Source organism: Erythranthe guttata, chromosome 5 (genome assembly GCF_056151865.1).
Source record: "Erythranthe guttata isolate IM_541 chromosome 5, IM_541, whole genome shotgun sequence".
Taxonomy (NCBI): domain Eukaryota; kingdom Viridiplantae; phylum Streptophyta; class Magnoliopsida; order Lamiales; family Phrymaceae; genus Erythranthe; species Erythranthe guttata.
The window spans coordinates 434,537-459,032 of NC_142537.1; the positions used below are offsets into that span (position 1 = coordinate 434,537).

Below are 24,496 nucleotides of genomic sequence, written 5' to 3' on the forward strand. Positions count from 1 at the left end.
AAATATTATTAAAACTGGTTTCGTTACGACTTATGAAATGTCAATTTGTGGTTGAATAAATGGAGGAGGGATGCCCACAATTTTTCAAAAAAAATTGTGTCTACTAATTCTTTTAATTTTGGCCGACAAAAACCCACTAAGCACTTGGATAAAGTGTTTTGATTGTGCTTACATTTACTTAATTCTTGCATTGTACTATAACTAACTTATAAACCCAAGTAGCCAACTAGGGGTTTATAAAATTAAGTCTGTTAAGCACCCATTGAACTCGAAGATAAATAGTTCCTTGTATAATTCTATACTATTACAGAATGATCATATGAGAATGAGATTTAGTAATTACATATTATGTAAGTAACAAAGGAAAGAACAAATACAAATTGCAAAACGCCTATGAAGAAAATGCTTCAACTTTTTGTCTACGGCTCGCTTTCCAGTGTCACATTTTTTCTCGTCCAGAATTCATTGGCAGTGGCACCAACAGCCCAACAAAAAACACAATCACCGAAAACCTAAATCTTTGAAATGCCAAGACGCCTTCATTGTGGTGGTACGAGCAGAAGAAAGAGAGAGAGATGAGAAAAGGTTGTAAAGTAGAGTTTGGGAGAAAGGCGGAGTCTGAATACCTCAATTGGGTGGTGAGGATCAATGTATAGCGAACCAACGGTCAAGATTCGGGATCGAGATCGAGAGCTCTCAAAGTTAACCGATCATTTGGGCTTTTTGTGTTTCCGGGCTTTGAGTGTAGGGCGGCCTCAGAGGAAAAATGGTTTAATGAGCTGGATTTCACTACTCCATTTGGGCAAAAAAAATCCAACAAAGATTAAGCTAACTCAGATTAAAACAGACAGTAGAAACAAGTTTTCCAAGAAAAGAATGTCTGAAAATTGACATTGGAAAAGAAAAAATAAAGAGGGATGTAATAAGTAATTTGATATAATTGGACACTAAGCATTGACTTAATCCATTTCCTTGGAAGCTAAGTGCTCCACTAAACTAATTACTCATGCATGATTAAGCGACAAAACAAAGTGCGGTTTAATTTGTGCATTGAACTGGATATTTAGTTTAACCACAACCATCCAATTTTGGAATCCTCCTAAACTCCCACATTGGGTTGGGTGCCCCAAAAAGCAGACACATTCTTTATTTTAATTTTTTTTTTCCTTTAAAAAAATAAAAGTAAAATTAAAAAATTAACAAGTAATTAGGTACCCCTCCATAACAAGATTGTTTTAATGTTGTGTTACACTAATCCAAGAATTAGAAAGTGTGTCTACATAATATTTATGTATAAATAGAGCAACAGGCTTTGCAATATAAGGCATTAAACACACACACACACACACTAAACACATAGAAAAAAATGGCAGCCAATGGGGTTCAACTATTTGTTACTATCATAGCTTTCTCTCTCATCTTCTCTTCATTTGATCTCCCAATTTCAAGTAAAATATGCCTCTAACTACTCTTTCCCTAATTGTCTGAGTTTAAGAATGTCATGTTTTAATTTCAACATTTTTAAATCAATTATCATCTTTTATATAAGTTTATTGTCATTGTTATTACAGGTGCTTTCCAAGCTATTTCTTCATCAGAGGTGAATTAATTTTAACCCGAAAAAATTCATATTATTATTATTATTATTTTTTTTTAATTTCTTGGATCAAATTTTATATTTTCTTGATTAATGGAGACAGGTGGAAGATCATGAGTTTGTATTTCAGAGAAGAATGGAGTTTGAAATCAACAGAGACTACCCTGGATCCGGAGCGAATAACCGTCACACCCCGAATCCACCGGTTAAAGATTAATTCAGAATTGCAGCTAATTATTAATTAATATGAATAGTGTTCAATTCTTATGTATGTATAGCACATTGTAGTATATCAGAAAACCTCGTATTGCACCTTTCGAAATCGACAACAAGGTTCGATAGAGTATTTCAGTTCGATGGGCACGAAAATTTATTAAGGATGATATTCCGATGTGGGAAAAAATTAAAATCATCAAGAACTGGATCTAGTTTTCAGCTTCTTAGCATGCAGTTCTTCATTTTGTTTATACATTTCGATGAACTCTTTGACGATCGGATTAAACGCTTACGGTACGTTACGACTAATATAATCACGCAAGATGATTTCGGAGATCGAAAGTCAGGAAAGGGATGATCAGGGAATCTAATTAATTGGAAAGATATTTTAATTTAAATTCAGACAAATTAAACAATTAAAATGAAAATTGTCTTAACGTAAACTATCCATTGAAGATTGGATAAAAAAAAAGAAAAAAAAAAAAAAAAACCAGAAAATGGTGTGTTTTGAGTGGATGTGAGGTGTCAGCCACTTGAAATATCAGCACAAATTAATACCTGAAAATCATCATTATTCACCTTGAACACCCTTCATTCAGAAAAAAAAATTAATAATAAATAATAATAATAATAATAATAAGTGTCGTATTGCTGACGTCACTTTCAGAATGGCAATTATTATTCGAAATATATATTTATATATATATGGAAGAATTAAATTGTTTGGGATAAATATAAAATGAATGTATGGTGGGATGGTGACAAGTTCCTTTTTGCTTCACTACTTTAAATAAGCTGATTCCTGAGCCCATGTGTATATATTATTCTCATCCTTGTTATTTTTTCTTGCTTTTACATAATAATAATTATAATATTAATATTAATAAATAATAATAATTGATGGGAGGCAACTTTAATTGTTTTTTAGGTCATGACTTTGTGCATCATTCTGGAATCTCCTTTTCTACGTGTTTTCGAATATAATAAAGTAATAAATCAACTTCAAGTACACCAGCTGGTTATCATTGGAAAAAAAAAAAAAACTATTTCACATTTAATATTTCATGCATTTTTATTTAGAGACAATTTAGATATTTTTTAGTTCTTTTTAAGGATTTTATTACGGGCTGTTAGTTTCAGGAAATAAACATCACCACGCAAATAAAATAACTTCTTTTTCACTTTTGATGGGGTTCGTCTAACAAAGCCCATATAAATAGGCCCTAATTCGAGGAGGCCCGATCGACGCTCCTAATCCTAATTAATTAAGTAAATCAATGTTCTTTAACCATTAGCATTCCTAATACTCATTTTATATATCTACTAAAAAGTTCATAATTTCAGCCAAGATTTTGGTGGGAGAAAGGTGGCTTATTTGATTGGTTCTTTTCAACTTTGCATCTAATGATCGAAAATCGTTGGATCTTGATTCCACGATTGAAACTTTTTTTTGCCCGAAACCCTAAAAATCTAAAAGAGTGATCCGATTTTAGATGACTTTAAGGATTTCTTGTTTGCCATTGTGCCCATCTTTATTTCTTTCTCATATAATCTCTTTTCTTCTTTATCTTCTTTCTACACGTGAAAAATCAAATTTTATGGCATCGCTTAATTTGTAGGTTACTACACGAATGCAGAGTTTACCTAGTGCACCTATATGGCTACAAGTTCCTTTATTAATTAAAAAAAAACACCATAAAATAATTTGAAAATTAAATTTCACCATCTTTTTTTTTTCGTAGATTGCTTTTGAAGAGGGGAAAAAAAGGAGATTCCATTACACACAATAAATTCCAATATATATATATAATTCATTGTACATCTTACATTTATCAACACTTATCTTACTACAAAAAGTAGTTGTTTATCACAAAATATACTTGCTTGTCCTAATATCTAACCCTTTAGATTCTTTGATTCCTTCCATCCCTACAACAAGAAAACAAAAAGAAACCAGCCAATCAATCCACACCTCCTTAGAAAGAAAAAAAATCTTTTTTATTAAAATAAAACATTAAAAATTGAAAATTTGGACCAAGAAAATGAATAATAGTTTTCTCATCAATTTCAATCCTTTAGAAAAAAAATCCTCCCACTAAAACCTCATCATTAACTTTTTTTTCCAGCTAGGGTTCTTGAAAAGTTGCACCCATTATAGATCATGGTGGGGACTCCCTTATTCATATGTGTGTGTGTGTGTGTGTGTGTGTGTGAGAGAGAGAGAGAGAGAGAGAGAGAGAGAGAGAGAGAGAGAGAGAGAGAGAGCATACACTTAGCTTATTTTCTCTCCTTTTGAGAATCAAAATTGAAGAGTGTGGCTTTCTCTGTTTTTTGCTGCATTAGAGATTCTCTCCACACCTTATTACAAGTCAAAGAAGAAAGAGAAAAATAAATAAAAAATAAAATAAAATAAAAGGAAAAAGAAAAAAAAGAAAGTTTGGTAAGAAAATGAGAAAAAGAAAATGCACAGCTCACAGAATATATTCCCTCCAACATAACACAACCCCACTTATGTTTCCAGATATGGTGTGTGTGAGATCATAGACAACAACACCCTTTCAAACTCCCAACTATATATACATTTACATTCCGAACCATAATTATTATTAATATATTCAAAAAAAAAAAAAAAAAAAAAAACAATTCTTTGGAATGATCAAAACTAAAGAAATGAGATTAGTTCTATCAAGTGATGCAAAACCAAGACTCAAATGGACTACAGAGCTTCATCACCGATTCATCGAAGCTGTCGAAAAACTCGGGGGTCCAGATAGTTGAGTATATTACCTTTTTTTTTTTTTTTTTTTTAATTTAAATTCCATTTTAATGCTATATTATCGGGTAATTATAGATATTTCTAATCAAAATTAAGTGTATTTTACTATTTTGTGATAGTACAGAGGCTACACCGAAATCCCTAATGAGGATAATGAGCATTCATGGGCTCACCTTGTACCACCTCAAGAGCCATTTACAGGTAACTTTTTTGTTCTTTTCCGTCGTTTGGTTTCTAATTTCGACGGGTTCTTGAATATTTTAATTTTTTTTTCGCTGCAGAAGTACAGGATGGGAAAGAATCAACATTCTCAAACATACCCACAAAACAAACAAGAAGGTAAATAAGCAACGTTTTTTTTTGTCGTACGAAAAAAATTACGAGTTCTAATCGATACCTTTTTTTTCTTCTTCCGATCAGACTACGAGGAAAAACAGAGGAATGTCTTCACCAGCAAGATCTGCGATGGAGCAAAAGAGCAGATTAACGAGTACTTAATACTTCATAATCTATAGTTACTCCAATTTCGAATAGTTTTAAAACGAAATCTTATCAATGCTTGTGCTTTATCAGAAGTGTGGAGATAACTCAGGCTTTGCAAATGCAAATGGAGGCGCAGAGGAAACTTCACGAACAAATCGAGGTTTATATATATTGATATGAAAAAACGTATTCAATACTTCGATACTCAAAAAACGGCTAATGATGTATATATTTTCAGGTGCAAAGACATTTGCAACTAAGAATAGAAGCACAAGGGAAGTACTTACAATTGGTGTTGAGAAAAGCACAAGAGACTCTCTCCGAGTACAGTTCTTGCTCCATCGAAGTTGAACACGCGAAAGCTCAGCTTTCTCAGTTAATGTCGATGGTTGACTCGGGATGTACGAGTTCGTCTTTCTCGATTTTGACACAGAGCGATGGACATGGATCAGTGTTAGAAAAAGACGAAAGAGATAAACTTTTAGTGCATGATTCGCTCGAAAGTTCTCTAACATCGTCGGAGAGCTCATGGAAGAAGATGAAAGAAACTCGAAGAAAGCGTAGAAATGGAAAAATTACGAAAGAAGAGGGAAATTCTGTTGTGCTCCCACTTATGGAAATGCATTCTAGCAAAAGAGTTCGATTATTGGAGAAGATCGATTTGAATTGCGATACGATGAATGAGTTTGATCAAGGTCGGAAAGTGATCGATTTGAACATTAACGGGGTCGAATTCTTCAATGGGAACTTCTAGCTTATAAAATTGTACTAATAGGGATTGTGGATCATCTGTAATTTTGAAATATACTAGCAAAAAGATTTAATTTTTATTCTAGTTCTACTACTATTAGGCCTCGTTTCATCAGTAATAATATAAGACGATCGAACGAGGCATATTCGATCGACTAAATTAATCGAGAACTGATTCAAACTCCGTATGAACAGAGGCAAAAACCTAAAATAACAGTTCTAGAACAAAGAGTCTATTCCCTCTGTTACTTCATGATAATTTGAAAAATAACCAGCCGAATGATTCACTCGCGGCGGCGGAGGCGGAGGAGGAGGAGGAGCTCTTCCGCCGTGGTGCATATCAGCGGGGATCTCGTACCTGCAAACAGGGCACGAACCGTCAATTTTCAACCATTTATCGATACAGTCCACGTGGAATCTATGCTTGCACGGCATCTCTTTACAGCTGTCACCGGCGACCCATTCTCCCAAGCAAACAGAGCACTTTTCGCTACAATTTACACCGTCGACGATTTCTGTAACCGGAAGGGCATCAATTGAAGCTTTCGAGGCGGATTTTCGTCGATTTTTTCCGGAGAAGAACTCTTCGAGTGACGAGAAGTCGATAAGGCTTCCCTCCATCACAAATCCACGACGGTTCCGATGGCGGAGACGGCGACAGCGACGGCGGCGGGAGGGAGAGAGTTGCGGAAAAAAGGGATCGGATTTTGATTAAAGATGGGATTTTTGGAATTGAAGCTGGAGTGTGAAACGACAGCGTTTCCCGAAGAGGGGAATGGGGCTGGGAATTAATTTAAATAGAAAAGAGTGGGCCAAAAAAGGAATTGAAGAGTGAAGATGGGCGTGTAAGAAATATCAAATGGGCTAAAATTGGAAATATTGGATTAAATGGACTTGGTAATAAAACATGTAATGAATTTTTGTTTTTAATAAATTAGATAATTTATACCTATAAATATTTTAATATTACACTAGAAAATAAAATGATTCCTAAGATAATTATTTACAAAAAAAGTGATCCACATTGTACATATTTAATTGAAATATGTATTTTGAATTGAATAGGTATGAAATGGGTCGAAACGATAAAAAAAGATGAAAGAATTCACTACGAAACGAAATTTCGAATTCCCCAATTATTTAAAAAACAACTAAAAACTAATAATACAAAGTTAAACACATGTATAATAATTAAAAAAATATGTAACGCAATAAAATTCATCATAAATTAACATATAGAACACAAAGAACAAAATGAAGTAGTAGATTATCTAAAACATTTTTTTATTTAAATTTACGGCTACTCTCTGCGGTTTTAAGTTCAAATTACGAAAAGTTTCTTAAGTTTAGTATAAAAACCTCCTCAACTACGTATTATCTTACGAAATAAAACCCCTTATTCAGTAGGTAAATTTAACACCGTAAGAGAGTGAACGTTTAAGACAATACATAATTGATGGGTGTTTTGTAATTACCCAAACATGACGTGGTTTTGTGTAATTTGAGCATAATTCAGGGGTGTGGCCGTAATTTTCCCAAATTTAAAAGAAAAGGTTGAGAGAGAAACAGAGCCCCTCATCCTGATGAGTGAGGTAAGATTCGAGAACAACGTCATTATTATTAATATTTTATTATTTATTTATTATTATTAATAGGCAAAAGTAGCTGAAAGCAAAACGCCTAAATATGAACAAATACTTGTAAATTATCATCAAATTGACCTTCATTTTTTGCTTGGTTGAGCTACAAATTCGCGATATTCTTCTTTCAGGTACTCTCTTTTTCTCGATTCGTATTTATATTATTATTTCTTATTTATTTAATTTGAATTCATTTCTTCCTGATTACGTAGCGACTTTCGATTTGGCTTCCTCCGATATAAGAAATTCTCTGATCTCGCTGCATATTTCAGCGCGATCGGTTAATTTCTTTCATTTTTTGTTTTTATTAAACATACAAGTGTAGCTTTTTTTTTGGGGGGAAAAAATAGGTCAAACTCATTATTTTATGCGGTTTTTTTTTATAATTAATTTCAAAAAAAAAAAAAAAATCGGCTTTTGCAGATAAAGAGCAAACGATGGTTTACTAGATTGTAATTTTAGGTCTAAAGATAAGAACTTTGTGAATAACAGGAAAGGGGGTTTTTTTAGGTTGTAAATTTTTTAATTGATTTTGTGGCGTTTCTGTTTAGGAATTGCTGTGGTTGTTATTGATTGAGGTGTTATTGGTGAGGAAGAAGGGTTGTAAATGGGTGAGCATTTGGTAGTGAATGTGGACCAGCTGGCAAAGGCTGAGGGAGTTGGGCCTAGCCAACCAGTTCCTCAGGCTATGGGATGTGGGCCCTCGGGAAAGAATCCCGAATTAGTTGCTTCGTCGTCAGCACCGCCGAAAGATGATAAGGCGGCGGTGGCGGATGATGATGATGACGTGGATGAGGAGGCACCTCTGATAGGTATGGGGGAGTGCCGAATTTGTCAAGAGGAGGATTCTTTCAACAATTTGGAGAGCCCTTGTGCTTGCAGTGGGAGTCTTAAGGTAAATATTTTAACTATTTTTAAAAGAATTTTCGTCGTTTTCATTTGCATTGTTCAACAACTCTCTTTGCCTGAAAATGGGTTGGTTGCATTCTGCGTAATCGGAATAGTGTATGGATTAGAATTTGTACTCTTCTTTTTGGTGATTTGGAATTCGCATTTGTTCATCCAAACTCCAAGATAAATCAAGGGCATATATGCTTATGCAATCGAAATGGTATGATTTTTGCGAATTGGAACTAAGAAAATAAGGGGTTTGTGAAAACTAATAGCCTCGGAGTTATGTTAACTTAATAATTGTGTAGGTTTTCAATGACATTTCGTTTTAGCTATCCTTAATTTCACGGGCTTTATGGGGTAATTGTTTCTTGTTTTATATATTTCCTCGCCGTGACCCCTCTTTCAGTCAGAGTCTTATCCATGTGATGGTTGATGTTTTGGTTTTGTCATTTTTGGTCCTGTATTCATATGTCGAATCTTTTCCTTTACCCTAGTTTTATCGAAACCTATTTATTTGCAGTATGCTCACCGAAAATGTGTTCAGCACTGGTGCAATGAGAAGGGGGATACTACTTGTGAGATCTGCCATCGGGTATTTTCTATTGCTCCTCTTACCTTTGTCAAGAAACTGATGATTCAAAAATATTTATGCTGCTAAATTACAATGATGCCACATTCTTCATTTTGATGTGCAGCAATATCAATCAGGCTATACTGCGCCTCCACGACCTCCATCCGACGAGACCACCATTGACATTGGGTTAGTACTTTTTGAAGTTGTGATTTTTTACGGGAAAAAAGATCTATGAAAATCACTTTGGCTCGATTGACATTAATTTGGGTTATGTTTATTCAGGGGAGTATGGCAAATTTCAGGCAACCCACTCGATATGCACGATCCTAGGCTTGTAGCACTTGCTGAGGCTGAACGCCAGTTGTTCGAAGCTGACTATGATGATTATAACGGTACAAATAGCAGCGGCACTGCCTTTTGCCGTTCAGCTGCTCTAATTGTAAGCCCTCTTAACTACTTGCAATTCAATTTTTGTGAGTTAAGGGCCTTGTTTGGTAATTCTGACGGGATCGATTAAGATTTGATTGAACTGCTCTCTGGATTTGGCAGTTGATGGCTCTTTTGCTACTGAGACATGCTCTGTCCATCACTGGTGATGGAGATGGAGACGGAGATGAAGATGCTTCCACTTTCTTCTCCGTAAGTATATATTTTTCATAGTGTGTGTATATATATATACATATGTATTTGTTACTGAACGAGTACTTAACTTTGATGAATGCAGCTATTCTTGCTTCGAGCTGTTGGCTTTCTTTTGCCATGCTATATAATGATCTGGGCCATCAGTATCTTGCAACAACGTAGGCAAAGACAGGTTAAATACTTCTTACAACACCAATGAAAACACTATTTTTATTTATTTTTTTTATTTTTTTTTAAACTAGAATTCTGAATTCTTTCTAGTTTCATATATATAAAATGTTTTGTAATTTGGTGTTTGCAGGAGGCAGCAGCACTAGCAGCAACTCGATTTGCGATAGTGGTACAAGCGGCACAAAGAAGAGGACTCATCGTAGCTTCATCTGCACCTGCAGCCACTCCTCAACCCGAACATGTTTGATATTTTTTTTATTTAATAATAATAATAATAGTTTCTGCATTGGCCATATCTTGTGCCTGGTGCATTGCATTGCACCACTATTTTAATGTTATTACAGTTGAGTTTTCCGTTTGATTTCGTTGTTAAATGTGTATATGAATGTTTGTCCGGTGACATCTTTCAACGGCCGAAACTGTACTCTAGTTTTATGTATTTGTAATTTATGTATAACCACCATATATTACTAGTTGTCGGTTCGCTTTCATCTTTCTTTTAAACATTTTGATAAAATTCGGTGTGTGTGTGTGCGCGACAAATGATGAAATATACGAGCACAAGCACACGTTTTCACACTGACTTATTTTTATAAATTTGGGAAGTAAATAATTTGAACAAACAGTGACTGAATTATTAATTGCTGTCATTTGGATTCAAGTATGTGAAAATGAGCAGTTGTATATAAAGCCCACAGCAATTGATGTCATCCAATAAATAATCTTGTATTAATTTGAATAAATCAAACCAAAGAAAAGAAAGACTGAAAGAGTTGATCTTAAGAAGCAAATAAATTAATAAGCAAATAAAAACTATCAGCAGAGACTAATAATAGTAGGAGTACTCACAGAGGAGTATTTCTCCATTTCAATGCCAATCGAAATTCCAACCCCGGTAATTTAAAGTCCAACGAAGTTGACGGACGCCATCCTTCTCGAATGTCCACTCTCGTCTCGATGCTTACTTCCTCCAAACCTCGAAACAACTCGTCTTCGTTTCCACTTTCTCTCTCCATTAGAAACTTCCATAACCTCGCCGATTTTATCTTGTATCCGTAAATGTTTCTTGGACGACAAATAAAAAACATAACAATTACAAGATCAGACCCCATCCTCAAGCTCTCCACAATAGGTCTATTATGAACATTCTCTCGTACCATAACGTTTCCGTTTATCCTGCAGTATTGATCGACTGCCAGAGAAATTTCGGAGTGGCTTAGTGAATTGAGCAGTTCATTTAGCTTGAGGAGCCACGAAGAACCCTGATAGACTAGGTATATCTCTGACTTCCACTTGCTGGAAGTTGCTGCAAAAGAGATGGATGGGACTTTGAGCCCGTGATATTCAAAATACAGTATGTTTGGGGCATTAATAAATAGCTTGATTTCTTCGATTCCGAAGCAATTCGATATAGTCAAGCGTTTAAGACATGGGAATATAGTCGACGACAAGCGGTCCAATGACGATGGTCTCACGTTGCTTATAAATAAAGAATGGAGATTACGAAAATCGTCTCCTGTGTGGTACGAAATATTACTATAACGAAGTTCGATGGTCTCGAGAGATGGTGGGTGGATTTCAAAGCTACAATACTGGTCAACCTCTCTCTCACACAGCTGCAAAGACAAGTACTTGAGATTGTGAAGATGATTCAAATTAACTGTGCCTACCCTCCGACAATCCCCTTGGACATTTAGGGTTTCGAGTAAAGGAGAACCTAGGATTATCTTCTGCAAAATCTCATCTTCGATGTAGACTTTTTGGAGACAAAGTGATCTTAAATGCTTCCACGGTAGTATCCTCTCGATAGTCTTTCTGTCGAACTCGAAGTTTTCCAAATGCAAATCTTGTAGTGATTCGGCTCCAAAGACTACGGGGGGCAGTTTAAGAGGCGGTTTACGATATGCATGATGTGTGTGACTCATATAGACAGAAAGCCGGAACTTCTTCACACCTATAACCGTGAGTAACGGGACCCACTTTTTAAGGTAAAAAACCGATGTGTGATCCGGATAGACTTGAGATATTGAAAGGTGAAATTCCGACAAGGACAGCCTCTCGTCATGCTGTCGACGTAAGATATTGTCCACAACGGAGAGAAATTGAAGTTTGTTTCCTCTGAAGTTGTTGTATGATAAATCAAGATTGGTGCGGATACACCAATTATAACGCCACGATTTAGACAAGACAGATATTCGGACAGCCTCTTTTTGGGAAAGGAAATTCAGTATTTGCTGTAAGATGTCTCGTGGCAACTCGGATATCCTGTCCATGGAGTCTCTGGCTGAATGTCGAAAATCTTCTGCCATCAAAAACAATTTTTTTTTTTTTTAGTATAACAAAAAGAAAGCCATGATAATTATTCAGATAGGTTCACAAATCATCAATTTAAACAATATTAGATAAATTCCACAACATATATTGGCATGATAGATTTGCAATCATTGTTGTGATGGAACATGAAAACAAAAACTGGGTTTTTGTAAAAAAATAAAAATTTCTTACAAAAATACATTGATTCAAGCAATAAAAACTTACACGAAGATAAAAAAAAAAAAAAAAAAAAAACTAATTATTACGATGGAGATCGAATTTAAAAAAGAGAAGAAAGCAGTAAGAATTTTCTAACCTTAAACGACTAGGAGAGAAATATTTCAACCCTAATTGAATTTGTCGATTTAATCAGAAAACCCCCTTTTTATAGTACTCGTATATTTCGATTAGGTTATAACTTACTTGCAAGAACTATTAGGTAGAAATAGACACGTACTTTGATTTTCTTTTCTTGTAACCTATTTCCCTTCTTTTAGGATTCTTATTCTATATATATTTCAGGATTCTTATTAATTTTGAACGAATTTTTTTACTAATTTTCTTTATACTATTATTTAACTGTATTTATTTTACTTTTTTTTTTTTTTTTTTTTAATATTTCATCAATTTTTACTTTTTAGTCGAGCTCGAGTTCGAACTGAGTTTCATATCTAATCGAACAAAAACAAGTGTTCTTTACGTTAACAACACGAGTTTCAACACTAACCGAATCAACTATACAAATTTATTGCTATGATTAAACCGACTAATTCGACTCATAAAACACGAACCAGATATACACATTTACTACCGATCAATCCCACTAATTCGAAATCAGAAAACACGAATTGACCATACACGTTTAGTGCTGATTAATTCAACGTACTCGGAAAACACTGACGAACTTTGACTATACAGAGTTACGCTTCCTCTTGTTTCGAACAGGGAAGAACAGAGTATCAACGTAATGATCCAACACATCTCCAAAAACCGCAGTTTGATCAGAACCCTAAAACTCACTAAAACCTTATTTTCGACGACAAACATCGGCCGAAAAAAGCAAATATTTTTCCGCACATTCACAAAACTTATCAAATCATCCCAACAATTGTTGTTCCTCCTAATCCAGAATTTTAACCACCGTCTGATCTTCACCATTACTATAACAACACAAACATCCCTTAAAAAATGTCAAGAAAATCGGTTTATTATCCACCACGTTGGCTGACTGCTGCAGAATTTTCAGCTCGTCGTCTTTCGGATCAAAGTAAAAAATTCCTCTAACAACTTTCTTGTCAACCTCCTTAATGCAATATATAGCCCCATCAAATAGATCCCTGATTTTTATGCTGCTTTTTAATGGCAAAAATTACCTTTTATGGAATCTTTATTCTTCTTAAAAAACACTTTCACAATTTTTTTTAGTGTCACCACCACGAGGTTAATTTTTATCTTTAAAAAATAACATAAAGAAATGTCATGTCTGCAAGGGTAGAATTGGCATTTTTCGGATAAATTTTACGTGGAATAAAAAGGATTCCTTGAAAAATCACACGGTAACGGTCGGTGTAAGACATAAACAAGAATTAGGGGGATTTTGATAATTAGTTATAGGTGAGGGTGGTTTTCGTACTTTAGCTTAAATTCAGGGAGATTTTTGTAATTTACGATCTTAGAAAATGGTTAATTTTGGTTGACCCGTTTCGCCTCTCAATTTATCAATTTAACTTATATCCTCTTCGTACACATCATCATCACAATAATAAAATAAAATTAAAAATTGTTTAACTAATTTACAAAAAATCAAGTAAAATAACAAAAAATCGAATACTTGTATACATATATTATTAGCAGTTAAGAAATAGTTACTAAAACCCATAATTTTTTTCCTATATTTCCCCCCCTTCTCTGTAAAACCCTTTTTGAAAACCCAAATCAAAATCCTGCAAACCGAATTTCAATTTCTCTGCGATTGAGTTTCTCTCTAAAACCCTCCCTATTGAGAATCTCTGCAAAACTCCATGGACGACAGAATATCTTACCTGCCGGGAGATGTGTTGCGGGTCATTCTATACTTCTTGCCGCAGAAAGAGGCTGCGAGAACATCCGTACTATCGACGGCATGGCGCAACTTGTGGATTCGTCGGAAAAATCTTGAGTTCTTCGAATCCAAATTCAAACGTTCAAAAGAGGAATTTCGACATGTAATTGACGATTCATTACGGCGATACCACGATTCAGGTATGTATTTGGAGGAATTTACCCTTTCGACAGCGTTGGATGACGAAACGCTGCAACATCTTCAGACATTCTGGATACCGAGGATCGAACAGCTGGGTGGTAAAAAAATTTCTTTAATTTTCGAATCACAAGATGCAGATATGAATATTCCGTACGTGTTATTCGAGATTGTGCAATTGTACAGTCTGCGTTTGGAAAAATTTACCGACTCGCACTTGCAAGGTCTAAATTTAGTCGCGTGCGTTAACCTGAGGATGATAGCATTGGTAGATGTCGATGTTACGAACAAAGATTTAGAGAACATAGCTAATAGCTGTCCACTCCTCGAAAACGTCACCGTACAACATTGTCGGATGGTATCCAGGTTAAATTTCGACGTTCTACACCATCTCAAAACTTTATGTTTTGAGAACTACGAGTTCCATGAACAACAAAGCTTCGAAGTATATGTTTGGAATCTTGAAACCGCCGTCATCGGATCGAACATATGTGATATTTTCAAGATGGGAGGATCTTTATTACACATGACAGAGTTGTCGCTCAATCATGTGATGGAAGGCTTGAGAAATTTGTCCAATTGTTATTTCCCGTGTTTGCATTTTTTACGAATTACCAACTGTCACTGTTTGAGTGGAGTGGATACAGCAGTTAATGCACCGAACTTGGTGCTTTTCGAATACAAAGGACAATTTGTCCCCAAGATAAAGTTTGCACAAATAATTAATCAGTGGGACTCAAAAATTCAGTTGCTAAAGACAAGTAGTTCTGGTGAGTGGTTGCCAAAGTTGGCAGAGTTGCTTCAATGTTTGGAAGGATCTAATGTGTACTTGATAATGGATCACAATGACATTAGGAAGGAACACATTTTTGAACGAACAAGGGCTTCTAATAAGCAGGTTATTGAGAGTTTGTCTGTGCGTTGCGATTTATCTGTTGCATCCTCACTTTTTCTTTCGGTGTTTTTGGTATGCAAACCAAAAATACTATATTACATCGGTGATGACAGAGTTACATCCGTAGCGTATTTGTGGGGCATTCTAAAAGAAGAGGGGAATATAAAGCACGAAAGCCTTCCACAGATTCTCGAATTTCAAGAAATTCGAGAATTGCTCTTAGAAGAATTGGAGGAGGCCAATTTTCAAATCAAGAAGAAATGGAACCGCGAAAAGGATTGGCATTCATGTCCTCTTTTCGAGCATCTTATGAGTTATAAACTTAGTCACTTTCGCTTCATTTTGAAGTGGAAAGAAACAGTGAGTCCCCCGATAACAAAATAATGTTCCTTTTAATTCTCTGTTTTGGCTTGCTTAAATGAACTTTTTGTATTTTTTTTTTTTTATTGTCTGTCTTTTTGGGGAAAAACAGGTTGCTTGGAAGCATTCTATGGAAGATTCTCATGGAGAGAAAAAGTGGAAACGGGCATGATGAGCTCACACAGTGTTTCGAGATTTGGAGGAAGTAAGCTTCGAGATGAAAGTGGACGATCGAGAAGAATGGCGTCCGACTTTATTCTAAATTGTCGACTTTTACAATTTCGATTTGTATTGAAATGGAGAAATACTCCTCTGTGAGTACTGCTATTAGTCTAAGCTGATAGTTTTTCTTTGCTTATTAATTTTCTTTGCTTCTTAAGCTCAACTCTTTCAGTCTTTCTTTCCGTTAGTTTGTACTCGAGCTTGACATCGAGCCAAGTTTCATAGTTAATCGAACAGAAACATGTGTTCAAGTTTTAGTTCCTTACGTTAACAAACTGAGCTCGCACGAGTTTTTAACAAATAATCTCGAATTGATCGAATATCGAGTAAGGAAGATTGAGTGATTCAAAAAGGCAGAACAAATGATAGAAATGTGTGGTAAAACAAATCAAAGAAAGATGCTTAGTTAGCTTCTTGAGGGTTTTGTTCCAATCACCTTTATTCATCCTATATTCAGATTCCTTTTCTATAACAGCCTCAATATATATATATATATATATATATATATATATATATATATATGATTGAAAGTGAATCAGAAACTCTTCCATGAATACTCTGCCCTACAAAATTCTATCTACAGGAATGGAACACAATGATAAATTAAAATCTCAGACACACACCCATCTTCTTTGTACTTGAAACACACACACACACACACACACACACACACACACACACACACACAAACCATGGTTATGTGCACTAATAGAGCACTTGTGTTGCTCGTTTGTGTGGGGCTACTATCATCGATTCAATTACCATGTGAAGTTCACGGCTCGAAAAGTGCAGTCTTGAAGAATCACGACGGCATGCTCAAGAAAGTCGATGCAAACATCCTCAATACAGACAAAAAGAAACCAGCAGCACATGTAAGCAAGAAACTCGATACAACTACTTACCAATCGAGCAAAAGGAAAGTACAAAGAGGGTCCGATCCGATCCACAACAGGACAGATGTTCAGACAGCCTCTTTTTGGGAAAGAAAATTCAGTATTTGCTGTAAGATATCTTGTGGCAACTCGGATTTCCTGTCCATGGAATCGGCTGAATGTCGAAAATAATTTAACTAAAGTTCCAAACAGCAATTCTGCCATCAAAAACAATTTGAGAATATTTAGATTAATATTACTAACAAACAAACAACTAAAGCACGGAAAAAAATCCTATTATTTATGATCCCAGACAATGTTATCAAAATCGAAACCGAAACTAAAATCGGTCGGTCGGACCAGTTCAACTGGGAACCAGCGCCTAATCCAGTCCGATTTATCACTAAAAACCGGCAAAGTACTTAATCGGGATCAAATATTAAGAACCGACAGAACTGCCGGTTGAAGAGGAAAACCGAAAATTCTAATAATTTAAGAAATATTAAACTAATTTTGTTGGAGATTTTCTAACCTGTAATTAAGCAAAAATTATGATAGTTCGTGAGCTTAATAAACTCCAGACTATGAGAGAAATATTTCAAACCCAAATTGAAATTGTGAAAACCCCCTTTTATAGAGGCGTCGCAGGGGTATAATTGTCAAATACTTTTTTGTTGTTCCGCTTGATTTGAAAACAGAAATAACTAACCAATTTTTGCATGGTGACGTGGACGAAGAGGATATAAGTGAAAATATAAACTGAACCATAATTAAATCACTTTCTATAATCCTAAAATCTGAAATAATCACGCGCCGCCGTTAACAACCGCTCTGGAACAAACCATGGCGGAAGACGACAACGAGAAATCAGTTCATCTTCCCAAAAAAACAGTTTATCTTCCGGTCGGCATCATAGAAAGTATACTGTCGAAATTGCCGGCGAAGTCCCTGCTCCGGTTCCAAACAGTTTCCAAATCCTGGAGCGCCATGATTTCCGATCCGGCATTCGTCAGAACTCATCTCCGCCACTCGAAGAATTCGTCCACTCAAACCAGTCTCTTCGTCTCGAAATTGAAACATCGCGATCGCGAATTTCGTCTGGTCGAATTCGAAGGCGGGAAATTCCACACCGTCGGAGAATTGGAAAACCCTAACCCTAAAGCCCGGGAGGTGTTGTGCTTTTGCGACGGCGTGATTCTGTTACTTGACCCCTTGGATTCGAGTTTCGTTCTGTGGAATCCCTCAACTCGAGCGAACATCAATTTTGACTTACCTTACATATCCCTCCGTATGAGTTACGGAATTTGTTATGGTCGGCGGCCGGTTATGGACGAATTCAAGGTTGTGATCATATCACAATTAGATCAGATATTCGCAGTCTTTTCTTGCAAGAACGAAAGCTGGACAAGGAAGGATTTCCCATTCGCACAAACCGATCGAATAAGCAAATCGGGGATCTATTTCGATGGGGCTATATATTGGGATAAGGAGGATGACAAGAGAATTGGTAGAGAAATCTTTTACTTCGATCCGGAAGACGACGAGCTGAAAATTATGCAGAAGCCGGCCGATTTGGGGGACGATAATAAACCGATTTTCTTGACATTTTTGAAGGGGTGTTTGTGTTGTTATAGTAATGGTGAAGATCGGACGGTGGTTAAAATCTGGATTAGGAAGAACGATTGTTGGGAGGAGTTGATGAGTATTTTGAATGTGCAGAAACATATTCGCTTTTTCCGGCCGATGTTTGTTGTGGAGAATACGGTTTTAGTTCGTTGGATAGTTAAGAATTTGTTGTATCCGGAAAATTCAAGAATGTTGTTGTACAACACTTGTGAGAATAAGTTTGAGTATTCTGACGAAGCTGCGGTTTTTCGACATGTGTTGGTTCCTTACGTTGATACTCTGTTCTTCCCTGTTGAGAGCATCGGGCGCAAGAGGAAACGGAACTCTGTGCAGTCAGGTTCGTGTTCGTCTGAGTTTTCCGAGTCGAATTAATCAGCACTAAACGTGTATAGGTCAATTCGTGTTTTCTGAGTCAAGAATTAATCAGCACTAAAATGTGTATACGTCAATTCGTGTTTTCTGATTTCGAATCAGTCGGATCGATCCGTAGTAAATGTGTATATCTGGTTCGTGTTTTCTGAGTCGAATTAATCAGCACTAAATGTGTATAGTCAATTCGTCGTGTTTTCTGATTTCGAATTAGTCGGATCGATCGGTAGTAAATGTGTATATCTGGTTCGTGTTTTCTGAGTCGAATTAATCAGCACTAAATGTGTATAGTCAAATTCGTCGTGTTTTCTGATTTCGAATTACTTGGATCGATCGGTAGTAAATGTGTATATCTGGTTCGTGTTTTCTGAGTCGAATTAGTCGGATTAATCATGGCAATAAATTTGTATAGTTGATTCGGTTAGTGTTCAAACTCGTGTTGTTAACTGTTAACGTAAAGAACACTTGTTGTTCGATTAGTTATGAAATGAAACTCAGTTCGAACTCGAGCTCGACTAAAAATTGATGAAATGTTAAAATTAAAAAAAAAACAAAAAAAACAAGAGTAAAATAAATACAGTTAAATAAATGATAGTAAATAATAATCTAAAAAAAATTAGTAAAAAAATTCGTTCCAAATAAATAAGAATCCTGAAATATATACATAATAAGAATCCTAAAAGAAGGGAAATAAGTTACAAGAAAAGAAAATAAAAGTCCGTGTCTATTTCTACCTATTGTAAATAATAGATCTTGCAAGTAAGTTATAACCTAATCGAAATATAAAAAGGGGGTTTTCTGATTGAATCGACCAAATTCAATTAGGGTTGAAGGATTTTTTAAGGTTAGAAAATTCTTACGGCTTTCTTGTCTTTTTCAAACTTCTCCATTTAATTATTTTCTAGATTTAAGACTTTCATTTATTTTGCATATAATTTCATCATGTGTAAGTTTTTATTGCTTGAATCAATGTATTTTAGATCGATCTCTTGCCCTCGATTTTGTAAGAAAGTTTTCATTTTTACGAAAACCCTTTTTTGTTTTCATGTTCAATCGGCGGGTTCTTAATATTTGACCCCGATTATGTACTTTGCCGGTTTTTTGTGGTAAATCGGACCGGACTAGGCGCTGGTTCTCAGTTGAACCGGGTGGAACCGCCGGTTTTTGTTTCGGTTTTGATAACATTGCATGGGATCATAAAATAAGTGGATTTTTGTCGTGCTTTAGTTGTTTGTTTGTTAGTAATATTAATCTCTAAATGTTCTCGAATTCTTTTTTTATGGCAGAAGTGCTATTTGGAACTTTAGTCAACTTATTTTCGACATTCAGCCGACTCCATGGACAGAATATCCGAGTTGCCACGAGACATCTTACAGCAAATACTGAATTTTCTTTCCCAAAAAGAGGCTGTCCGAACATCTGTCTTGTCAACATCGTGGCGTTATAATTGGTATATCCGCACCAATCTTGATTTATCATACAACTACTTCAGAGGAGACAAACTAGAATTTCTCTCCGTTGTCGACAATATTTTACGTCGACAGTGTGACGAGAGGCTGTCCTTGTCGGAATTTCACCTTTCGATATCTCTAGGCGATCCCGATCTCATATCGGGTTTTTACCTTAAAAAGTGGGTCCCGTTACTCACAGCTATAGGTCTGAAGAAGTTCCGGCTTTTTGTCGATTCGAATCCTACAGGTGTTCTTAAACCGCCTCTTAAACTGCCCCCCGCAGTCTTTGGAGCCGAATCACTCCAAGATTTGCATTTGCAGCACTTCGTTTTGGACAGAGAGACTATCGGAAGGATACTACCGTGCAAGCATTTAACATCACTTTGTCTCAAACATGTCTATATCGAAGACGAGATTTTGCAGAAGATAATCCTAGGTTGTCCTTTGCTCGAAACCCTAAACATCAAAGGAGATTGCCGGAGGGTAGGCGAAGTTAATTTGAATCATCTTCACAATCTCAAGTACTTGTCTTTGCAGCTGTGTGACGTGCCTAAGAGCGATGACGACGAGCTTTGTAGCTTCGAAATCCACCCACCATCTCTCGAGACGATCGAACTTTGTTATAGTGTTATTTCGTACCACGAAGGGGCCGATTTTCGTAATCTCACGTCTTTAATTATGAGCAAGGTGGGACGGTCGTCGTGGGACCACTTGTCATCGACTATATTCCCGTGTCTCAAACGCTTGATTATATTGAATTGCTTCGGAATGGAAGAAATCAAGCTATTTATTAATGCCCCAAACATATTGTATTTTAAATACGACGGACTCGATGTCCCGTCCATCTCTTTTGCAGCAACTTCCAACGAGTGGAAGTCGGAGATATACTTAGCCTACGATGGTTCTTCGTGGTTCAAGCTAAACGAACTGCTCAATTCATTAAGCCACTCCGAAATGTCTCTGGCAGTCGATGCATACTGCACGATAAACGGAGAAGCTGTGGTACGAGAGAATGTTTATAATAGACCTATTGTGGAGAGCTTGAGGATGAGCTCCGATCTTGTAAATTTTATGTTTTTTATTTGTCGTCCAAAAAACATTTACGAATTCAAGATAGAATCCATGAGGTTTCTATGGAAGATTCTCATGGAGAGAGAAAGTGGAAACGGAGACGATGAGCTCACACAGTTGTTGTTTCGAGATTTGGAGGAGGTGAGCTTCGAGCAGAGAGTGGACGACAATCGAGAAGAATGGTGTCCGTCAACTTTGTTGGACTTCATTCGAAATCGTCGACTTTTTCAATTTCGATTTGCATTGAAATGGAGAAATACTCCTTTGTGAGTACTCCTATTATTATTCTACTGATAGTTTTTATTTGCTTCTTAAGCTGAACTCTTTCAGTCTTTCTTTCCGTTGGTTTGATTTATTCGACTTTTTTAATATTTGTAATCGAGCTTGAAATTGAGCCAAGTTTCATAATTAATCGAGCAGAAACATGTGTGTTCAAGTTTTAGTTCCTTACGTTAACAAACTGAGCTCACACGAGTTTTTAACAAATAATCTCGAATTGATCGAATATCGAGTAAGGAAGATTGAGTGATTCAAAAAGGCAGAACAAATGATAGAAATGTGTCGAAAAACAAATCAAAGAAAGATGCTTAGTTAGCTTCTTGAGGGTTTTGTTCCAATTTCCTTTATTCATCCTATATTCAGATTCCTTTTCTATAACAGCCTCAATATATATATATATATATATATATATATATATATATATATATATATATATATATATATATATATATATATATATATATATATATATATATATATATATGATTGAAAGTGAATCAGAAACTCTTCCATGAGTAATTACAGGAATGGAACACAATGATAAATTAAAATCTCAGACACACACCCATCTTCTTTGTACTTAAAACACACACACACACACACACACACACACACACACACACACAAAACCATGGTTATGTGCACTAATAGAACACTTGTGTTGCTCGTTTGTGTAGGGCTACTATCGTCAATTCAATTACCATGTGAAGTTCACGGCTCGAAAAGCGCAGTCTTGAAGAATCACGACGGAACGCTCAAGAAAGTCGATGCGGACATCCTCAATACAGACAAGAAGAAGAAACCAGCAGCACATGCAAGCAAGAAACTCGATACAAATAATTACCAATCGAGCAAGAGGAAAGTACAAAGAGGGTCCGATCCGATCCACAACAGGACTTGATTTCTGTAAGAGTGTGTTCGTTTCCGTTTCTGTCTTTTTTTCATTAGTCCCATTTTCGATATTGTAAATACGAAGCCGTAACTTGTGAGAACATATGCATACTATGAACTTCTGCTTCTAGCTATACCAGTTACAAAATCGAATCCATTACTGCATAGCCGATGTTTAATGTTCCTCTTACAGTAGCAAAATAAAAGATTCTCCTCATGTCTGAAATGGCAGACAGATTCTTTATCCTGATTCCTTCTACTACATACATGCATGATTGATTATCTACTTTAACTTATATTTTATATCCATGCTTTTAACCTACGCAAAGTCGCAAAATGAAATACGAACGGATCGAAAAAACAACAGCAATTTTTATTAATGGGGAATCGGTAAATAGTGCCTAGTGGCACCACTTTTCATGTACAAGAACTACAAAGCATAATTAGACGAAAAACTTCGGATTTTAATTCTACTTAAAAGAAACACGAACGAACGGATAATCATGATAAACACTTACGCTTCCTCTTCGGCCTCGTGTTTTCGATAGGGAAGAAAAGAGTCTCCAAGTAAGGAACCATTGCATAGCCAAAGACCGCTTTGTCGTCATAATCTTCAAACCTCTTCTCCGAAATGTTGTAGATCATTAACCGAGTAGTGTTCGAACGTATTACAACCTTATTTTCCGCTACAAACTCCACGTCAAACAACTCGATCACCGTATCCACGTTCTCGATAGTAACCAACTCCACCCAACAATTATTCTTCTCCCTTATCCAAATTCGAACAACCGTCTCGTTTTCTCCGTTACAATACACGGACAAACACCCCTTCAGACAAGCCAAGAAAATCGGCCTGTTTTCCCCAACACCCTTCGGCTTATCCAAAATCTTGAAATTATCGTCGCCCGAATCAAAATACACAATTTTTCTAGCATCTCCTTCCCTATAAACCCAATAGATAGACCCGTTTACGCAGAGACCCGATTCGTTTCCTAATCGGCCCGTGCCCGGAAAACCCTTCTTCTTCTTCGTCCAGATTTTGTTCTTACACGAATACACGGCGTAGTCTCTCATAGACATGGATGAAATAACGACAATCTTAAAATCCTCCGAAACTGAATCGTAACAAACACCGTAACTCTTCGGGTGAGAATTGAATCTGTAAGGGAACCAAATCATCGTCTTCGCCCGAGTCGAAGGGTTCCACAAAACGTATGTGCTGTCGGAATATTCCGTCAAGAGCAGCACGCCGGCGGAAAAGGAGACGACGGTGTCCCAGCCGTAAGGGCATTCTCGTAAATCGTGCAGGATTTGGAATTTACCGTCCTCGAATTTAACAACGGAAAACCCAGAGCTCCACTGCTTCGATTTCCATAGAAAGAGGTGGTTGTCTTGCTGGGAGGATTGGTGCAGATGTTTTTTTCGGACAAATGCTGGATCTGAAATCATGGATTTCCATGATTTGGAAACGGCTTTGAATCTGAGCAGAGATTTGACGGGTAATTTTGGGAGGATGGTTTCGATGATGTCATCTGGAAGAAGAACTGGTTTGTTGTGCACACACATGGACTTTGGAAAGCTTGTAGATGGCTGTGGCGGTGGCGATGGCGGCGGTGATTTCTATGGGGGTTTGTAGTGTAAGTTTTTGCAGAGTGCTCAGAGCATATTTTTGCCTAGGTTTTGAGAAAATTTATTTGTGGGTGGTCCTTTGAGTTATTTCATTTTAGAATTTAGTCCTGTAATTTGGTGTGTTTATACAAAATTGGATACAATGGCCACATTAGTTTTTCGGGTAAGTTACGGTCACCCTTGAGGTAAGGTTAAATTACGAAAAAATCATTTATGTTTGGTAATTATGAATCTTCTTACACGTCACTCTTGCGGTATCAAATTTATTGGAATGTTCTAAAGTATGTGTAATATTCTTCAGTTTGTACCCATTTTACCCTATTCGAGCTCCACATTTTAAAACAAGATGATCATACGATGTGTTTTTGGCTAGCAAATATCAGATTGTGGTTCATCAGAAACTTTATTTTTGTACAAAATAAATACAAACTAGAAAACATTCCACAGAATTTAAAAGATTATGTTGAATTTGACACCATAAGGATAAACGTGTAAAAAGATTCATAATTGATGGTTTTATTTGTAATTAACAAAAC

General features: G+C 36.1%; 7 protein-coding genes and 3 long non-coding RNA genes across 12 annotated transcripts; 6 read left to right on the plus strand and 4 right to left on the minus strand.

The window, feature by feature from the left end:
* The first annotated feature begins 1,232 nt into the window (after positions 1–1,232).
* Positions 1,233–2,038, plus strand: LOC148770353 (uncharacterized). The gene is made up of 3 exons (XR_016031305.1): positions 1,233–1,448; positions 1,572–1,600; positions 1,701–2,038. It is a non-coding gene; the product is annotated as an uncharacterized LOC148770353 (long non-coding RNA).
* A 1,547-nt stretch (positions 2,039–3,585) lies between these two features.
* LOC105974771 (uncharacterized) lies at positions 3,586–5,500 on the minus strand. The gene is made up of 5 exons (XR_016031306.1): positions 5,360–5,500; positions 4,987–5,049; positions 4,763–4,864; positions 4,084–4,171; positions 3,586–3,742 (listed from the first exon to the last, which is right to left on the minus strand). It is a non-coding gene; the product is annotated as an uncharacterized LOC105974771 (long non-coding RNA).
* On the plus strand, positions 4,333–5,902 carry LOC105974770 (myb family transcription factor PHL8). 2 transcript variants are annotated; one of them, XM_012999920.2, is made up of 6 exons: positions 4,333–4,586; positions 4,714–4,790; positions 4,871–4,928; positions 5,010–5,079; positions 5,163–5,232; positions 5,311–5,902. In XM_012999920.2, exons 1-6 carry the CDS (start codon positions 4,466–4,468, stop codon positions 5,824–5,826), a joined length of 912 nt encoding a protein of 303 aa, XP_012855374.2. In that variant the 5' UTR covers positions 4,333–4,465; the 3' UTR covers positions 5,827–5,902. The 2 variants fall into 2 exon arrangements, with proteins under 2 accessions (XP_012855374.2, XP_088674491.1); XM_088818365.1 differs by having other exon boundaries at positions 4,344–4,586; positions 5,166–5,232.
* Positions 5,903–7,407: 1,505 nt separating this feature from the next.
* On the plus strand, positions 7,408–10,234 carry LOC105974765 (uncharacterized). The gene is made up of 8 exons (XM_012999913.2): positions 7,408–7,593; positions 8,014–8,357; positions 8,877–8,948; positions 9,052–9,116; positions 9,213–9,369; positions 9,480–9,569; positions 9,655–9,744; positions 9,874–10,234. The coding sequence occupies exons 2-8, from the start codon at positions 8,070–8,072 to the stop codon at positions 9,988–9,990; spliced, it is 879 nt and encodes a 292-aa protein (XP_012855367.1). The 5' UTR covers positions 7,408–7,593; positions 8,014–8,069; the 3' UTR covers positions 9,991–10,234.
* A 191-nt stretch (positions 10,235–10,425) lies between these two features.
* On the minus strand, positions 10,426–12,514 carry LOC105974764 (F-box/LRR-repeat protein At3g26922). Of its 2 annotated transcripts, none has more exons than XM_012999911.2 (2): positions 12,373–12,514; positions 10,426–12,045 (listed from the first exon to the last, which is right to left on the minus strand). In XM_012999911.2, the coding sequence occupies exon 2, from the start codon at positions 12,014–12,016 to the stop codon at positions 10,589–10,591; it is 1,428 nt and encodes a 475-aa protein (XP_012855365.1). In that variant the 5' UTR covers positions 12,017–12,045; positions 12,373–12,514; the 3' UTR covers positions 10,426–10,588. The 2 variants fall into 2 exon arrangements, with proteins under 2 accessions (XP_012855365.1, XP_012855366.1); XM_012999912.2 differs by having other exon boundaries at positions 10,426–12,042; positions 12,373–12,452.
* A 1,441-nt stretch (positions 12,515–13,955) lies between these two features.
* On the plus strand, positions 13,956–16,008 carry LOC105974661 (FBD-associated F-box protein At3g52670). Its single transcript, XM_012999777.2, has 2 exons — positions 13,956–15,550; positions 15,663–16,008. Exons 1-2 carry the CDS (start codon positions 14,078–14,080, stop codon positions 15,720–15,722), a joined length of 1,533 nt encoding a protein of 510 aa, XP_012855231.2. The 5' UTR covers positions 13,956–14,077; the 3' UTR covers positions 15,723–16,008.
* Positions 16,009–16,317: 309 nt separating this feature from the next.
* Positions 16,318–17,247, minus strand: LOC148770354 (uncharacterized). Its single transcript, XR_016031307.1, has 2 exons — positions 17,177–17,247; positions 16,318–16,862 (listed from the first exon to the last, which is right to left on the minus strand). It is a non-coding gene; the product is annotated as an uncharacterized LOC148770354 (long non-coding RNA).
* A 240-nt stretch (positions 17,248–17,487) lies between these two features.
* Positions 17,488–18,642, plus strand: LOC148770355 (F-box/kelch-repeat protein At3g23880-like). The gene has a single exon (XM_088818287.1). It carries the CDS (start codon positions 17,488–17,490, stop codon positions 18,640–18,642), a length of 1,155 nt encoding a protein of 384 aa, XP_088674413.1.
* Positions 18,643–19,371: 729 nt separating this feature from the next.
* Positions 19,372–21,555, plus strand: LOC148770356 (F-box/FBD/LRR-repeat protein At4g26340-like). Its single transcript, XM_088818367.1, has 2 exons — positions 19,372–19,483; positions 19,926–21,555. Exon 2 carries the CDS (start codon positions 19,977–19,979, stop codon positions 21,429–21,431), a length of 1,455 nt encoding a protein of 484 aa, XP_088674493.1. The 5' UTR covers positions 19,372–19,483; positions 19,926–19,976; the 3' UTR covers positions 21,432–21,555.
* Positions 21,556–22,371: 816 nt separating this feature from the next.
* On the minus strand, positions 22,372–24,054 carry LOC105974805 (putative F-box protein At1g14315). The gene is made up of 2 exons (XM_012999965.2): positions 22,850–24,054; positions 22,372–22,650 (listed from the first exon to the last, which is right to left on the minus strand). Exons 1-2 carry the CDS (start codon positions 23,895–23,897, stop codon positions 22,646–22,648), a joined length of 1,053 nt encoding a protein of 350 aa, XP_012855419.2. The 5' UTR covers positions 23,898–24,054; the 3' UTR covers positions 22,372–22,645.
* Positions 24,055–24,496: the final 442 nt, after the last annotated feature.

Excerpts from the sequence above, each read along its gene's own strand:
- LOC105974770 (XM_012999920.2), top strand. The coding sequence starts at position 4,466 with ATGATCAAAACTAAAGAAATGAGATTAGTTCTATCAAGTGATGCAAAA. Across the intron at positions 4,791-4,870 it reads ACCTCAAGAGCCATTTACAG|AAGTACAGGATGGGAAAGAA; the intron begins GTAACTTTTTTG and ends TTTTCGCTGCAG. Across the intron at positions 4,929-5,009 it reads CCCACAAAACAAACAAGAAG|ACTACGAGGAAAAACAGAGG; the intron begins GTAAATAAGCAA and ends TCTTCCGATCAG.
- LOC105974765 (XM_012999913.2), top strand. The coding sequence starts at position 8,070 with ATGGGTGAGCATTTGGTAGTGAATGTGGACCAGCTGGCAAAGGCTGAG. Across the intron at positions 9,117-9,212 it reads GAGACCACCATTGACATTGG|GGGAGTATGGCAAATTTCAG; the intron begins GTTAGTACTTTT and ends ATGTTTATTCAG. Across the intron at positions 9,745-9,873 it reads AACAACGTAGGCAAAGACAG|GAGGCAGCAGCACTAGCAGC; the intron begins GTTAAATACTTC and ends TGGTGTTTGCAG.
- LOC105974764 (XM_012999911.2), bottom strand. The coding sequence starts at position 12,016 with ATGGACAGGATATCCGAGTTGCCACGAGACATCTTACAGCAAATACTG.
- LOC105974661 (XM_012999777.2), top strand. The coding sequence starts at position 14,078 with ATGGACGACAGAATATCTTACCTGCCGGGAGATGTGTTGCGGGTCATT. Across the intron at positions 15,551-15,662 it reads TTTTGAAGTGGAAAGAAACA|GTTGCTTGGAAGCATTCTAT; the intron begins GTGAGTCCCCCG and ends GGGGAAAAACAG.
- LOC148770355 (XM_088818287.1), top strand. The coding sequence starts at position 17,488 with ATGGCGGAAGACGACAACGAGAAATCAGTTCATCTTCCCAAAAAAACA.
- LOC148770356 (XM_088818367.1), top strand. The coding sequence starts at position 19,977 with ATGGACAGAATATCCGAGTTGCCACGAGACATCTTACAGCAAATACTG.
- LOC105974805 (XM_012999965.2), bottom strand. The coding sequence starts at position 23,897 with ATGTGTGTGCACAACAAACCAGTTCTTCTTCCAGATGACATCATCGAA.